This window comes from Onthophagus taurus, chromosome 8, assembly GCF_036711975.1.
Source record: "Onthophagus taurus isolate NC chromosome 8, IU_Otau_3.0, whole genome shotgun sequence".
Lineage (NCBI taxonomy): Eukaryota > Metazoa > Arthropoda > Insecta > Coleoptera > Scarabaeidae > Onthophagus > Onthophagus taurus.
The window spans coordinates 7,106,680-7,123,673 of NC_091973.1; the positions used below are offsets into that span (position 1 = coordinate 7,106,680).

Genomic DNA, 16,994 nt, shown 5'->3' on the forward strand with positions numbered 1-16,994 from the left:
TTATTTTTTTTTAACTTTTTCTACAAATTTTTGTTATTAACACAACTATTTATATACCACATCCAAAAATATAATATTTTAGCTTCAACTTGTGATATAAATCGCTTCGTAACTCAAAAAAATGAAGTTAATACGATTTTTTTTAATTTTGACGTTTTCGAACATAACCTAATTCAAGTTAATTAATTTTGAAGAACTTTTTTCTAAGAATTTTTATTATTAACATATTAATTTTTAAATCATATCAGGAAATATCATCCTTTATCTTCAATTTGTGATATAAATCTCTTCTTAATTCCAACAAATAAAGTTAAGGCGATTTTTTTAATTTTGGCATGTTCGAGATTATTTTTTTTTTAACTTTCTCTACAAATTTTTATTATTAATACAACTATTTTTATACCACATCCAAAAATATGTTATTTTAGCTTCAACTTGTGATATAAATCGTTTCGTAACTCTAAAAAATGAAGTTAATACGAATTTTTAAAATTTTGACGTTTTCGAACATAACCTAATTCAAGTTAACTAATTTTGAAGAACTTTTCTCTAAAAATTTTTATTACTAACATATTAATTTTTAAATCATATTATAAAATATCATCCTTTATCTTCAATTTGTGATATAAATCACTTCTTAATTCGAACAAATAAATTCAAGACGATTTTTTTAATTTTGGCATGTTCGAGATTATTTTTTTTTAACTTTCTCTACAAATTTTTATTATTAATACAACTATTTTTATACCACATCCAAAAATATGTTATTTTAGCTTCAACTTGTGATATAAATCGTTTCGTAACTCTAAAAAATGAAGTTAATACCATTTTTTTTAATTTTGACGTTTTCGAACATAACCTAATTCAAGTTACTTAATTTTGAAGAACTTTTTTCTAAAAAATTTTATTATTAACATATTAATTTTTAAATCATATCAGGAAATATCATCCTTTATCTTCAATTTGTGATATAAATCACTTCTTAATTCGAACAAATAAATTCAAGACGATTTTTTTTAATTTTGGCATGTTCGAGATTATTTTTTTTTTAACTTTCTCTACAAATTTTTATTATTAATACAACTATTTTTATACCACATCCAAAAATATGTTATTTTAGCTTCAACTTGTGATATAAATCGTTTCGTAACTCTAAAAAATGAAGTTAATACGAATTTTTAAAATTTTGACGTTTTCGAACATAACCTAATTCAAGTTAATTCATTTTGAAGAACTTTTTTCTAAAAATTTTTATTATTAACATATTAATTTTTAAATCATATTATAAAATATCATCCTTTATCTTCAATTTGTGATATAAATCACTTCTTAATTCCAACAAATAATTTATTATTATTTAAATTATTATTTTTATTAATTTAGTGTGAGTTAACCCAACTTATTTTTGATACGAGAGAGAGAAAACAAATTTTATTTTTGGGTGCAAAAAATACAAATAAATTTAAAAAAAAGGAGTATATAAGTACAAAAAAAAGTTATAAATTAAAACTCAGTTTTCACTTTCATCTTCACTTTGATGGCGTGGGCAGAGAATTTTAGGGTTCTGTCGAGTGTTATGCCTAGGTATTTGCAGGTTGGTGAGACTGAGAGGGGAGTGATTGTAGGAGAAGGATTGAAGGATGAAGAATTAGCTTTCGGATCAAAGAGGCAACGTCCCTGTCGTGCGAAATCAGTGTTGTGTCATCGGCGTATAGTAGAGTATATTTATTCACATCAAAGGCGTCTGGATTGTTGTCGTAAATATCGTGGCAGAAGACGTTGTATAGAGAAGGAGAGATGGGAGATCCCTGCTAGAGTGATGGTTTTTCAGCTTCACAGAACAAGAGCGATCTGAAAGGAATTGCCTTATCAAATTTAGGAGGTAATATGGAACATTTAACTTATCCAGTTTGAATAGTAGGCCTTTGTGCCAGACTGAGTCGAAAGCCTTTTGGACATCCAGAAACACAGCAGCGGATTTACGTTTTTGATAGCGTGCCGCTTGAAAGATGGAAACCAATACCGTAAGTGGAATTGGTTGGAATCGAAATTGATAGGGTGGGATGTTCTTTGAGACGACAGCCAGAAGCTTGTTCTTGAGATGTGTCTCGAGAAGCTTTCATATCACTGGCAGCAGTGAGATCGGGCGGTAGTTTGCTGGATCGGAAAGTAACGAATCCTTGGGGATGCAGATTACGATACAGATCCTCCAGTCTCGTGGAAAATATTGAGTCATGAGGCAGAAGTTAATTATTTCCCTGATGTAGGAGTGAATATCAAGGTCCAAGCTTCTCAACACCTTCCTCGAGATGTTATCATAACCAGGAGCCGTGTTCTTTCCTTGGCCTAGAAGAGTGAAATACTCGTCCTTCAGCATAATAGTATCCTCAGGTGTTTCAGAGGAATTTATAAAAGCAAGTTGATACCAGTTGTCTATTGTGCTTTTGTTCTGCGAACAAAATGAGGCATCCTCAGCAAACGAAAATATTCCTTCCAGGTAGTCAGCATGGATGTTAACAATCTCTTCAGGGTTCGAATACGCAGTTCCATTAGTGGGATCGGTAAGCTCTTTTGTTTCAGAAAACTTTTGGTATCTAGACAGTTTACGAACTTCCTGCCAATAATTTTTCCCCTTACATGAATTGATTTTGTTACAGGCTTCCATATATTTCTCCATTCTATATTGCTGTACTAGGTTTTGTTGAGCTCGTTAAACTTTTTTTTTCAGTTCAGGGATCTCGCATGCTGTAAAGTCTCGGAACAGCCGTCTCTTATCTTTGATTAGGCGGATGATGAATGGTGGTAACGGAAAGGTGTAATATTTACAAATTCTAGATGGGCTCGCTTCGTCCTTTGCTGAGTTGACTCTCTCCATGTTGCAAAGTTTGTAATTTTTAGTTATAGTTGGAGCAGGTTTAGATAACTTTGCTGTGTTGATGTGAACAAGAATACCAAGGTGGTCGAAGCACAGATCAGGAACGACCTCTACCAGATCCAATCTTTAAAGTTAATATAAGATTTTGATTTTGTCTAATGTACAATGTGTTAATTAATTATCGTACCCGACAAAGTATGCAACCAATATCACAGATTGGTATTGCAACGCGACGAAAGTTCCTAAAAGCAATGGCGACAATTCATTAACTTTAAAAGCCGTTTAAAATATATTTTAATAATTAAAAAAATATTTTAAATATAAAAAAACAATCCAACTTTTTGTCCTTTTATTTAAAATAATTTTTAGTGTACCCATAGACTGAAGTTAATGTTGAAAGTAGTGGTTATTTTGACTTGTCTGTTGACTTAAAGCAATTGCTAGAAACAACGGTAGGTCTAAAAAGAACTGTTTCGAAAAATATAGAGGCAGCAACAAAGCGTACGACAATCACAACAATAACACACGATCAGCTGTCAACATCTGGTTACTAATTTAAAATTATCCAAGCTACCACTACATATTGAGATATGCAGCCAATATTACACAGGTCACATGGGTTACAATAATTAATTAACACAGTGTATGTGATTTGCTATAATGTAGTTTCCAATTAGGTGTGATTTCGGATGGTAACTATTGATGTTTGCATATAATAATTAATTTTTGACAATTAATAATCTATATTATCAAGTTTAGTGTAGGGTATATAATATAAATAAGAATATGTTAAGCAACCAACTTTACTTCATAATAATATATTAATTAAAATGCATACAAAAATGTTATGGCATAATCAAAAGCGATTTTTGTTGCATAATGTTTAGTTTGTAAGAGTATGCGTTAAAATCCAAGGTAAATATTTATTAACTCTCGTATAAACTCCAGGATTGGTTTTTAATCCGCATCCAATTCCCCAAGAAACAATCCCAATAGCAACCCATCTCCCATTCTCTAATTGGTATAGCAAAGGACTCCCGGAATCGCCCTAAATATTATTTAAAATTTTATAAAATTGTAGCAATAAAATGTTTTTTCATACTTTGCACGAATCCAGATCGCCATCATATCCAGCGGCACACATATTATTTTCCGTAATCCTTTGTGCATAAGAATCGATGCATTTTTGTTGAGGCCAAACTGGGACAGAAATCTCTAAAAGGGTTTCGCTCGTTGGGCCCCCATAATAAACTTGGCCCCATCCTGCCACAGCAACTGTTTCGTTTTCAAACGATCTATTTATCGGAGGCAGACAAATTGGCCAAATATACGAGTTGAAAGTGGTTGGTTTTTGTAGTCTCACAATCGCCAAGTCGTTTTCAAAGCTGGCCGAGTTAAATTCCTCGTGGGTAATTAACGATGAGATGAGGAAATCTTTCGAACGCGTTTCGTTTCGTCTCAAAAAATCGTATTCTCCTAATCGAACACGAATGTTTTCTTTGCGAATACTAAAATTAGAGGAGAATAATTAAAAATGTATACAGTGTGTTTCATTTTAGTTGTCACAACAGATATCTACAGTGTGTTTATTAATTATCGTACCCGTCGTCATCAATGCAAGTATGCAACCAATATCACAGTATTTGGAGTTTCATAACTTAAAAATTATTATCACAACCCAACAAATAAAGTCAAGCCGATTTTTTTAATTTTGGCATGTTCGAGATTATTTTTTTTTAACTTTTTTTACAAAATTTTTATTATTAACACAGCTATTTTTATACCACATCCAAAAATATAATATTTTAGCTTTAACTTGTGATATAAATCGTTTCGTAACTCAAAAAAATTAAGTTAATACGATTTTTTTTTAATTTTGTCGTTTTCGAATTTAACCTAATTAAAGTTAATTCATCTTGAAGAACTTTTCTCTACAAACTTTTATTATTAACATATCAATTTTTAAATCATATCATGAAATATCATCCTTTATTTTTAATTTGTGATATAAATCACTTCTTAATTCCAACAAATAAAGTCAAGGCGATTTTTTTAATTTTGGCATGTTCGAGATTATTTTTTTTTAACTTTTTCTACAAATTTTTATTATTAACACAACTATTTTTATACCACATCCGAAAATATACTATTTTAGCTTCAACTTGTGATATAAATCGTTTCGTAACTCAAAAAAATGAAGTTAATACGATTTTTTTTAATTTTGTCGTTTTCGAATTTAACCTAATTCAAGTTAATTCATTTTGAAGAACTTTTTTCTACAAACTTTTATTATTAACATATCAATTTTTAAATCATATCATGAAATATCATCCTTTATCTTCAATTTGTGACATAAATCACTTCTTAATTCCAACAAATAAAATCAAGGCGATTTTTTTTAATTTTGGCATGTTCGAGATTATTTTTTTTTAATTTTTTCTACAAATTTTTATTATTAACACAACTATTTTTATACCACATCCAAAAATATAATATTTTAGCTTCAACTTGTGATATAAATCGTTTCGTAACTCAAAAAAATGAAGCTAATACGATTTTTTTTTAATTTTGTCGTTTTCGAATTTAACCTAATTAAACTTAATTCATCTTGAAGAACTTTTCTCTACAAACTTTTATTATTAACATATCAATTTTTAAATCATATCATGAAATCTCATCCTTTATCTTTAATTTGTGATATAAATCACTTCTTAATTCCAACAAATTAAGTCAAGGCGATTTTTTTTAATTTTTGTTTGTTCGAGATTATTTTTTTTTAACTTTTTCTACAAATTTTTATTATTAACACAACTATTTTTATACCACATCCAAAAATATAATATTTTAGCTTCAACTTGTGATATAAATCGTTTCGTAACTCAAAAAAATGAAGTTAATGCGATTTTTTTTAATTTTGACGTTTTCGAACATAATCTAATTCAAATTAATTCATTTTGAAGAACTTTTCTCTACAAACTTTTATTATTAACATATTAATTTTTAAATCATATCATGAAATATCATCCTTTATCTTCAATTTGTGATATAAATCACTTCTTAATTCAAAGAAATAAAGTCAAGGCGATTTTTTTAATTTTGGCATGTTCGAGATTATTTTTTTTTAACTTTTTTTACAAATTTTTATTATTAACACAACTATTTTTATACCACATCCAAAAATATAATATTTTAGTTTCAACTTGTGATATAAATCGTTTCGTAACTCTAAAAAATAAAGTTAATATGATTTTTTTTTAATTTTGACGTTTTAGAATTTAACCTAATTCAAGTTAATTCATTTTGAAGAACTTTTCTCTACAAACTTTTATTATTAACATATCAATTTTTAAATCATATCATGAAACATCATCCTTTATCTTTAATTTGTGATATAAATCACTTCTTAATTCCAACAAATAAAGTAAAGGCGATTTTTTTAATTTTGGCATGTTCGAGATTTTTTTTTTTTAACTTTTTTTACAAATTTTTATTATTAACACAACTATTCTTATACCACAACCAAAAATATAATATTTTAGTTTCAACTTGTGATATAAATCGTTCCGCAACTCAAAAAAATGAAGTTAATACGATTTTTTTTTAATTTTGTCGTTTTCGAATTTAACCTAATTCAAGTTAATCCATTTTGAAGAACTTTTCTCTACAAACTTTTATTATTAACATATCAATTTTTAAATCATATCATGAAATACCATCCTTTATCTTTAATTTGTGATATAAATCACTTCTTAAATCGAACAAATAAATTCAAGGCGATTTTTTTAATTTTGGCATGTTCGAGATTATTTTTTTTAACTTTTTCTACAAATTTTTATTATTAACACAACTATTTTTATACCACATCCAAAAATATAATATTTTAGCTTCAACTTGTGATATAAATCGTTTCGTAACTCAAAAAAATGAAGTTAATACGATTTTTTTTAATTTTGACATTTTCGAATTTAACCTAATTCAAGTTAATTCATTTTGAAGAACTTTTCCCTACAAACTTTTATTATTAACATATTAATTTTTAAATCATATCATGAAATATCATCCTTTATCTTCAATTTGTGATATAAATCACTTCTTAATTCCAACAAATAAAGTCAAGGTGATTTTTTTAATTTTGGCATGTTCGAGATTATTTTTTTTTAACTTTTTTTACAAAATTTTTATTATTAACACAACTATTTTTATACCACATCCAAAAATATAATATTTTAGCTTTAACTTGTGATATAAATCGTTTCGGAACTCAAAAAAATGAAGTTAATACGATTTTTTTTTTAATTTTGACGTTTTCGAATTTAACCTAATTCAGGTTAATTCATTTTGAAGAACTTTTCTCGACAAACTTTTATTATTAACATATTAATTTTTAAATCATATCATGAAATATCATCCTTTATCTTTAATTTGTGATATAAATCACTTTTTAATTCCAACAAATAAAGTCTAGGCGATTTTTTTAATTTTGGCATGTTCGAGATTATTTTTTTTTAAATTTTTCTACAAATTTTTATTATTAATACAACTATTTTTATACCACATCCAAAAATATAATATTTCAGCTTCAACTAGTGATATAAATCGTTTCGTAACTCAAAAAAATGAAGTTAATACGATTTTCTTTTAATTTTGACGTTTTCGAATTTAACCTAATTCAAATTAATTCATTTTGAAGAAGTTTTCTCTACAAACTTTTATTATTAACATATCAATTTTTAAATCATATCATGAAATATCATCCTTTATCTTTAATTTGTGATATAAATCACTTCTTAATTTCAACAAATAAAGTCAAGGCGATTTTTTTAACTTTGGCATGTTCGAGATTATTTTTTTTTAACTTTTTCTACAAATTTTTATTATTAACACAACTATTTTTATACCACATCCGAAAATATAATATTTTAGCTTCAACTTGTGATATAAATCGTTTTGTAACTCAAAAGAATGAAGTTAATACGATTTTTTTTTAATTTTGACGTTTTCAAATTTAACCTAATTCAAGTTAATTCATTTTGAAGAAGTTTTCTCTACAAACTTTTATTATTAACATGTCAATTTTTAAATCATATCATGAAATATCATCCTTTATCTTCAATTTGTGATATAAATCACTTCTTAATTCCAACAAATAAAGTCAAGGCGATTTTTTTAATTTTGGCATGTTCGAGATTATTTTTTTTTAACTTTTTCTACAAATTTTTATTATTAACACAACTATTTTTATACCACATCCAAAAATATAATATTTTAGCTTCAACTTGTGATATAAATCGTTGCGTAACTCCAAAAAATAAAGTTTATACGATTTTTTTTAATTTTAACGATTTCGAATATAACCTAATTCATTTTGAGGAACTTTTCTCTACAAACTTTTGTTATTAACATATCAATTTTTAAATCATATCATGAAATATTATCCTTTATCTTCAATTTATGATATAAATCACTTCTTAATTCCAACAAATAAAGTCAAGGCGTTTTTTTTAATTTTTGCATGATCGAGATTATTTTTTTTTAACTTTTTCTACAAATTTTTATTATTAATACAACTATTTTTATACAACATCCAAAAATATAATATTTTAGCTTCAACTTGTGATATAAATCGTTTCGTAACTCAAAAAAATGAAGTTAATACGATTTTTTTTAATTTTGACGTTTTCGAATTTAACCTAATTCAAGTTAATTCATTTTGAACAACTTTTCTCGACAAACTTTTATTATTAACATATTAATTTTTAAATCATATCATGAAATATCATCCTTTATCTTCAATTTGTGATATAAATCACTTCTTAATTCCAACAAATAAAGACAAGACGATTTTTTTTAATTTTGGCATGTTCGAAATTATTTTTTTTTAACTTTTTCTACAAATTTTTATTATTAACACAACTATTTTTATACCACATCCAAAAATATAATATTTTAGCTTCAACTTGTGATATAAATCGTTTCGTAATTCTAAAAAATAAAGTTAATACGATTTTTTTTAATTTTGACGTTTTCGAACAACCTAATTCAAGTTAATTCATTTTGAAGAACTTTTCTCTACAAACTTTTATTATTAACATATCAATTTTTAAATCATATCATGAAATATCATCCTTTATCTTCAATTTGTGATATAAATCACTTCTTAATTCCAACAAATAAAGTCAAGGCGATTTTTTTAATTTTGGCATGTTCGAGATTATTTTTTTTTAACTTTTTCTACAAATTTTTATTATTAATACAACTATTTTTATACCACATCCAAAAATATAATATTTTAGCTTCAACTTGTGATATAAATCGTTTCGTAACTTAAAAAAATGAAGTTAATACGATTTTTTTTTAATTTTGACGTTTTCGAATTTAACCTAATTAAAGTGAATTCATTTTGAACAACTTTTTTCGACAAACTTTTATTATTAACATATTAATTTTTAAATCATATCATGAAATATCATCCTTTATCTTTAATTTGTGATATAAATCACTTTTTAATTCCAACAAATAAAGTCTAGGCGATTTTTTTAATTTTGGCATGTTCGAGATTATTTTTTTTTAACTTTTTCTACAAATTTTTATTATTAACACAACTATTTTTATACCACATCCAAAAATATAATATTTTAGCTTCAACTTGTGATATAAATCGTTTCGTAACTCAAAAAAATGAAGTTAATACGATTTTTTTTAATTTTGACATTTTCGAATTTAACCTAATTCAAGTTAATTCATTTTGAAGAACTTTTCCCTACAAACTTTTATTATTAACATATTAATTTTTAAATCATATCATGAAATATCATCCTTTATCTTCAATTTGTGATATAAATCACTTCTTAATTCCAACAAATAAAGTCAAGGTGATTTTTTTAATTTTGGCATGTTCGAATTATTTTTTTTTAACTTTTTTTACAAAATTTTTATTATTAACACAACTATTTTTATACCACATCCAAAAATATAATATTTTAGCTTCAACTTGTGATATAAATCGTTTCGTAACTCAAAAAAATGAAGTTAATACGATTTTTTTTAATTTTGACATTTTCGAATTTAACCTAATTCAAGTTAATTCATTTTGAAGAACTTTTCCCTACAAACTTTTATTATTAACATATTAATTTTTAAATCATATCATGAAATATCATCCTTTATCTTCAATTTGTGATATAAATCACTTCTTAATTCCAACAAATAAAGTCAAGGTGATTTTTTTAATTTTGGCATGTTCGAGATTATTTTTTTTTAACTTTTTCTACAAATTTTTATTATTAATACAACTATTTTTATACCACATCCAAAAATATAATATTTTAGCTTCAACTTGTGATATAAATCGTTTCGTAACTTAAAAAAATGAAGTTAATACGATTTTTTTTTAATTTTGACGTTTTCGAATTTAACCTAATTAAAGTGAATTCATTTTGAACAACTTTTTTCGACAAACTTTTATTATTAACATATTAATTTTTAAATCATATCATGAAATATCATCCTTTATCTTTAATTTGTGATATAAATCACTTTTTAATTCCAACAAATAAAGTCTAGGCGATTTTTTTAATTTTGGCATGTTCGAGATTATTTTTTTTTAACTTTTTCTACAAATTTTTATTATTAACACAACTATTTTTATACCACATCCAAAAATATAATATTTTAGCTTCAACTTGTGATATAAATCGTTTCGTAACTCAAAAAAATGAAGTTAATACGATTTTTTTTAATTTTGACATTTTCGAATTTAACCTAATTCAAGTTAATTCATTTTGAAGAACTTTTCCCTACAAACTTTTATTATTAACATATTAATTTTTAAATCATATCATGAAATATCATCCTTTATCTTCAATTTGTGATATAAATCACTTCTTAATTCCAACAAATAAAGTCAAGGTGATTTTTTTAATTTTGGCATGTTCGAATTATTTTTTTTTAACTTTTTTTACAAAATTTTTATTATTAACACAACTATTTTTATACCACATCCAAAAATATAATATTCTAGCTTTAACTTGTGATATAAATCGTTTCGGAACTCAAAAAAATGAAGTTAATACGATTTTTTTTTTAATTTTGACGTTTTCGAATTTAACCTAATTCAGGTTAATTCATTTTGAAGAACTTTTCTCGACAAACTTTTATTATTAACATATTAATTTTTAAATCATATCATGAAATATCATCCTTTATCTTCAATTTCTGATATAAATCACTTCTTAATTCCAAAAAATAAAGTCAAGGCGATTTTTTTAATTTTGGCATGTTCGAGATTATTTTTTTTTAACTTTTTCTACAAATTTTTATTATTAACACAACTATTTTTATACCACATCCAAAAATATAATATTTTAGCTTCAACTTGTGATATAAACCGTTTCGTAACTCAAAAAAATTAAGTTAATGCGATTTTCTTTTAATTTTGACGTTTTCGAATTTAACCTAATTCAAGTTAATTCATTTTGAAGAACTTTTCTCTACAAACTTTTATTATTAACATATCAATTTTTAAATCATATCATGAAATATCATCCTTTATCTTCAATTTGTGATATAAATCACTTCTTAATTCCAACAAATAAAGCCAAGGCGATTTTTTTAATTTTGGCATGTTCGGGATTATTTTCTTTTTAACTTTTTCTATAAATATTTATTATTAACACAACTATTTTTATACCACATCCAAAAATATAATATTTTAGCTTCAACTTGTGATATAAATCGTTTCGTGACTTCAAAAAATAAATTTAATACGATTTTCTTAAATTTTGAAGTTTTCGAATTTAACCTAATTAAAGTTAATTCATTTTGAAGAACTTTTCTCCACAAACTTTTATTATTAACATATCAATTTTTAAATCATATCATGAAATATCATCCTTTATCTTCAATTTGTGATATAAATCACTTCTTGATTCCAACAAATAAAGTCAAGACGATTTTTTTAATTTTGGCATGTTCGAGATTATTTTTTTTTAACTTTTTCTACAAATTTTTATTATTAACACAACTATTTTTATACCACATCCAAAAATATAACATTTTAGCTTCAACTTGTGATATAAATCGTTTCGTAACTCAAAAAAATTAAGTTAATACGATTTTTTTTTATTTTGACGTTTTCGAATTTAACCTAATTCAAGTTAATTCGTTTTGAAGATGTTTTCTCTACAAACTTTTATTATTAACATATCAATTTTTAAATCATATCATGAAATATCATCCTTTATCTTTAATTTGTGATATAAATCACTTCTTAATTCCAACAAATAAAGTCAAGGCGATTTTTTTAATTTTTGCATGTTTGAGATTATTTTTTTTAACTTTTTTTACAAATTTTTATTATTAACACAACTATTTTTATACCACATCCAAAAATATAATATTTTAGCTTCAACTTGTGATATAAATCGTAACGTAACTCCAAAAAATAAAGTTAATACGATTTTTTTTTAATTTTGACGTTTTCGAATTTAACCTAATTCAAGTTAATTCATTTTGAAAAAGTTTTCTCTACAAACTTTTATCATTAACATATCAATTTTTAAATCATATTATAAAATACCATCCTTTATCTTCAATTTGTGATATAAATCACTTCTTAATTCCAACAAATAAAGTCAAGGCGATTTTTTTAATTTTTGCATGTTCGAGATTATTTTTTTTTAACTTTTTCTACAAATTTTTATTATTAAACAAACTATTTTTATACCACATTCTACAATATAATATTTTAGCTTCAACTTGTGATATAAATCGTTTCGTAACTCAAAAAAATGAAGTTAATACGATTTTTTTTTAATTTTGACGTTTTCGAATTTAACCTAATTTAAGTTAATTCATTTTGAAGAACTTTTATCTACAAACTTTTATTATTAACATATTAATTTTTAAATCATATCATGAAATATCATCCTGTAACTTCAATTTGTGATATAAATCACTTCTTAATTCCAACAAATAAAGTCAAGACGATTTTTTTTAATTTTGGCATGTTCGAGATTATTTTTTTTTAACTTTTTCTACAAATTTTTATTATTAACACAACTATTTTTATACCACATCCAAAAATATAATATTTTAGCTTCAACTTGTGATATAAATCGTTTCGTAACTCAAAAAAATGAAGTTAATACGATTTTTTTTAATTTTATCGTTTTCGAATTTAACCTAATTTAAGTTAATTCATTTTGAAGAAGTTTTCTCTACAAACTTTTATTATTAACATATCAATTTTTAAATTATATCATGAAATATCATCGTTTATCTTCAATTTGTGATATAAATCACTTCTTAATTCCAACAAATAAAATCAAGGCGATTTTTTTTAATTTTGGCATGTTCGAGATTATTTTTTTTAAATTTTTTCTACAAATTTTTATTATTAACACAACTATTTTTATACCACATCCAAAAATATAATATTTTAGCTTCAACTTGTGATATAAATCGTTTCGTAACTTAAAAAAATGAAGTTAATACGATTTTTTTAAAATTTTGTCGTTTTCGAATTTATCCTAATTCAAGTTAATTCATTTTGAACAACTTTTCTCGACAAACTTTTATTATTAACATATTAATTTTTAAATCATATCATGAAATATCATCCTTTATCTTCAATTTGTGATATAAATCACTTCTTAATTCCAACAAATACGCAAATCGCGTTTTATAAAATAAATGCTGTGAATGATAATTAATTAACACCCTATAAGATCGGACAGCTAAAATCGAACACGCTGTATAATGAAGTGGTTATGTTTAGTCGTACTTAATGAAACAGTGGGCGGCTGTTAAGATGTGTTTATCAGTTATCAACGCACCACCGCAGAATTGTTCTTCTGGTTTATGTTGTTCGTATAAAACAGCAATCCAAGGCCAACGTTTTAAAGTTTGGGGTGATTTTGATGTGGATCCCGCCATTGATGGTAATCCGCAACCTAATATGATTTTTTTTTAATCTTAAAAATCAAAGAAAGAAAAATTTGTTTATTAACCTGAATTTTTATCATCGTCATCATAATCAGTTCCCGATGCTGGCAAATCTTTTATGACTAAGGAACCTTGAGCAGTTGCTAAAAGAATATCATCTGGGCAACAGACCCCAATATGTCTAAAAATGATAAATTCAAAAATTTTTGACCGCATAAACAAGAATGTTTAAAAATTGATAAGATATTTAATGAGATTACTATAAATCAGCTGGATGAAACATCTGTGTTTTTAACTACCGACAAAGAAGACCTTCAACGCGACCTTTTGCGGAGAAAACAAATTGATAGTTGTAAGAAAATGTTAAGTTGAAACAAAAACAGTTTTATCAATTCATGCGCATTAAAATTAAATTATTTTCTTACGTTTTAGCGATTACGCAAAGATAATCTAAGACGTTTTTGGACATGGCCGTAACGTCTGTTTGACAATAAATAGCGTGTTTGCAATGGCCTTGTATATCGCCGGGTCCAACGCATTCTTGGTATCTTCGGTTCAACTAGAAAACAATTCACTTTTACATAATGAGTAAATTATAATGTATACTTCACCTTAAAGCTTCTGCTCAATCCTATGTAGCGTTTGTATCGTTGCAAAGAGATTTTTGGTTTCATACATTTTGAATAGTTTAAGTGTCCAAATAAAGAAATTAATAAAAAATTAAAGAAAATTAGTTTATTCATCGTAGCTTTAAAGCAACGCGATTACTAATTTGAAAAAAAATTGGAGTTCAGTTTTGAACAGGATGAAAGAATTTCCGGAGTGGATGATAATTTTTTATCTATTTTAGTGTTTTGTCGAATAAAATTTTATAAAATGGCGTGGGATGAATGAGAAAGCCAATTTCTCTTTTCAAGTTTCGCTTGGGTTGGGTGTTATACGAAATACGAAATAAGTATACATATTTATATATATTTTTATTATTGAGATAAATAAATGAGTAAATAAATAAATAAATAAACAATCAGTCTAGTTGGCGCCAAGAGTTCGAAAACGTACAATCTAACTTGCATATGCATGCCATTAGGCGAGCAAATTAGCATGCGCCCACATTCGCGTTAGCATGTGGCTTTTTATCGCACCATTCCCCAACTTAAACGCAACCTGTTTACAAAACTTTGTATTGGAAATTTATCGGAAACGGCCGCTTTCTTTAAAATTATCACGAAAACTAATAATAATTAAAATTTGAGGTCTCAAAGAATTTTCTTTGACTATAAATACTTACGTTAATAATAAATAGTAATCGTACGTATACGGGCACGTAGTATAATAGGTGTTTTAAAACGAGTTGAAAACCTACGTACCACCTACTAACGAGACATACAGGTGCGGTTAAGCCGCTTTTAAAAATTTCCTCTTCGCACCACAAGAACAACTTGGATTACTAGAAAACAAGAGGACAAAATAACTTCTCCCGGCCGCATTATTATCTTTAATTTTACTTCGCCATTTTAATATTGCCTTTAATTTAAACCATTTGAGATAAGTACTCTTCCTCAATTTAAATTCATTAATCCAAACTTCCATGAATATATATATATATATAGACATATTTTAGAATTTTTTTTAATAATTCTTTTCTGGAAATTTCAATAATAAAATCTGATTTGACAGTATTTCAACTACAAAATAGGACTCTGCCCTTTTGTTTACAAATTAATTCCAACAATTAATTCTTAATTCCAACAATTAAAGTGAAGGCGATTTTTTAAATTCTAAAAATATTTATTATTAATACAATTATTTTTATACCACATCCAAAAGTATAATATTTTAGCTTCAACTTGTGATATAAATCGTTTCGTAACTCAAAAAAATGAAATTAATACGATTTTTTTTAATTTTGACGTTTTCGAACATACCCTAATTCAAATTAATTCATTTTGAAGAACTTTTCTCTGCAAACTTTTATTATTAACATATTAATTTTTAAATCATATCATGAAATATCATCCTTTATCTTCAATTTGTGAAATAAATCACTTCTTAATTCGAACAAATAAATTCAAGACGATTTTTTTAATTTTGGCATATTCGAGATTTTTTTCTTTTAACTTTTTCTACAAATTTTTATTATTAACACAACTATTTTTATACCACATCCAAAAATATATTATTTTAGCTTCAACTTGTGATATAAATCGTTCCATAACTGAAAAAAATGAAGTTAATAAAATTTTTTTTAATTTTGACGTTTTCGAACATAACCTAATTCAAGTTAATTCATTTTCAAGAACTTTTCTCTACAAACTTTTATTATTAACACATCAATTTTTAAATCATATCACGAAATATCATCCTTTATCTTCAATTTGTGATATAAATCACTTCTATATTCGTACAAATAAATTCAAGACGATTTTTTTAATTTTGGCATGTTCGAGATTATTTTTTTTTATCTTTTTCTACAAATTTTTATTATTAATACAATTATTTTTATCCCACATCCAAAAATATAATATTTTAGCTTCAACTTGTGATATAAATCGTTTCGTAACTCAAAAAAAATGAAGTTAATACGATTTTTTTAAATTTTGACGTTTTCGAATTTAACCTAATTCAAATTAATTTATTTTAAAGAACTTTTCTCCACAAACTTTTATTATTAACATATCAATTTTTAAATCATATCATGAAATATCATCCTTGATCTTCAATTTGTGATATAAATCACTTCTTAATTCCAACAAATAAAGTCAAGGCGATTTTTTTAATTTTGGCATGTTCGAGATTATTTTTTTTTAACTTTTTCTACAAATTTTTATTATTAATACAACTATTTTTATACCACATCCAAAAATATAATATTTTAGCTTCAACTTGTGATATAAATCGTTCCATAACTCAAAAAAATTAAGTTAATACGGTTTTTTTTTAATTTTGTCGTTTTCGAACATAACCTAATTCAAATTAATTCATTTTGAAGAACTTTTCTCCACAAACTTTTATTATTAACATATCAATTTTTAAATCATATCATGCAATATCATCCTTTATCTTCAATTTATGATATAAATCACTTCTTAATTCGAACAAATAAATTCAAGACGATTTTTTTAATTTTGGCATATTCGAGATTTTTTTCTTTTAACTTTTTCTACAAATTTTTATT

At 25.1% G+C, this 16,994-nt stretch overlaps 1 protein-coding gene across 1 annotated transcript; it reads right to left on the reverse strand.

The window, feature by feature from the left end:
* Positions 1-3,677: 3,677 nt before the first annotated feature.
* LOC111423154 (venom protease-like) lies at positions 3,678-14,628 on the reverse strand. Its single transcript, XM_023056401.2, has 6 exons — positions 14,431-14,628; positions 14,245-14,378; positions 13,885-14,000; positions 13,659-13,827; positions 3,978-4,383; positions 3,678-3,923 (listed from the first exon to the last, which is right to left on the reverse strand). The coding sequence occupies exons 1-6, from the start codon at positions 14,560-14,562 to the stop codon at positions 3,759-3,761; spliced, it is 1,122 nt and encodes a 373-aa protein (XP_022912169.2). The 5' UTR covers positions 14,563-14,628; the 3' UTR covers positions 3,678-3,758.
* Between the last annotated feature and the right edge of the window lie 2,366 nt (positions 14,629-16,994).

Coding starts and splice junctions, on each gene's coding strand:
- LOC111423154 (XM_023056401.2), bottom strand. CDS start 14,562: ATGAATAAACTAATTTTCTTTAATTTTTTATTAATTTCTTTATTTGGA. Junction 4,384..13,658: donor GCCGCCCACTGTTTCATTAA/GTACGACTAAAC, acceptor CTCTAATTTTAG/TATTCGCAAAGAAAACATTC. Junction 3,924..3,977: donor GCGATCTGGATTCGTGCAAA/GTATGAAAAAAC, acceptor AATAATATTTAG/GGCGATTCCGGGAGTCCTTT.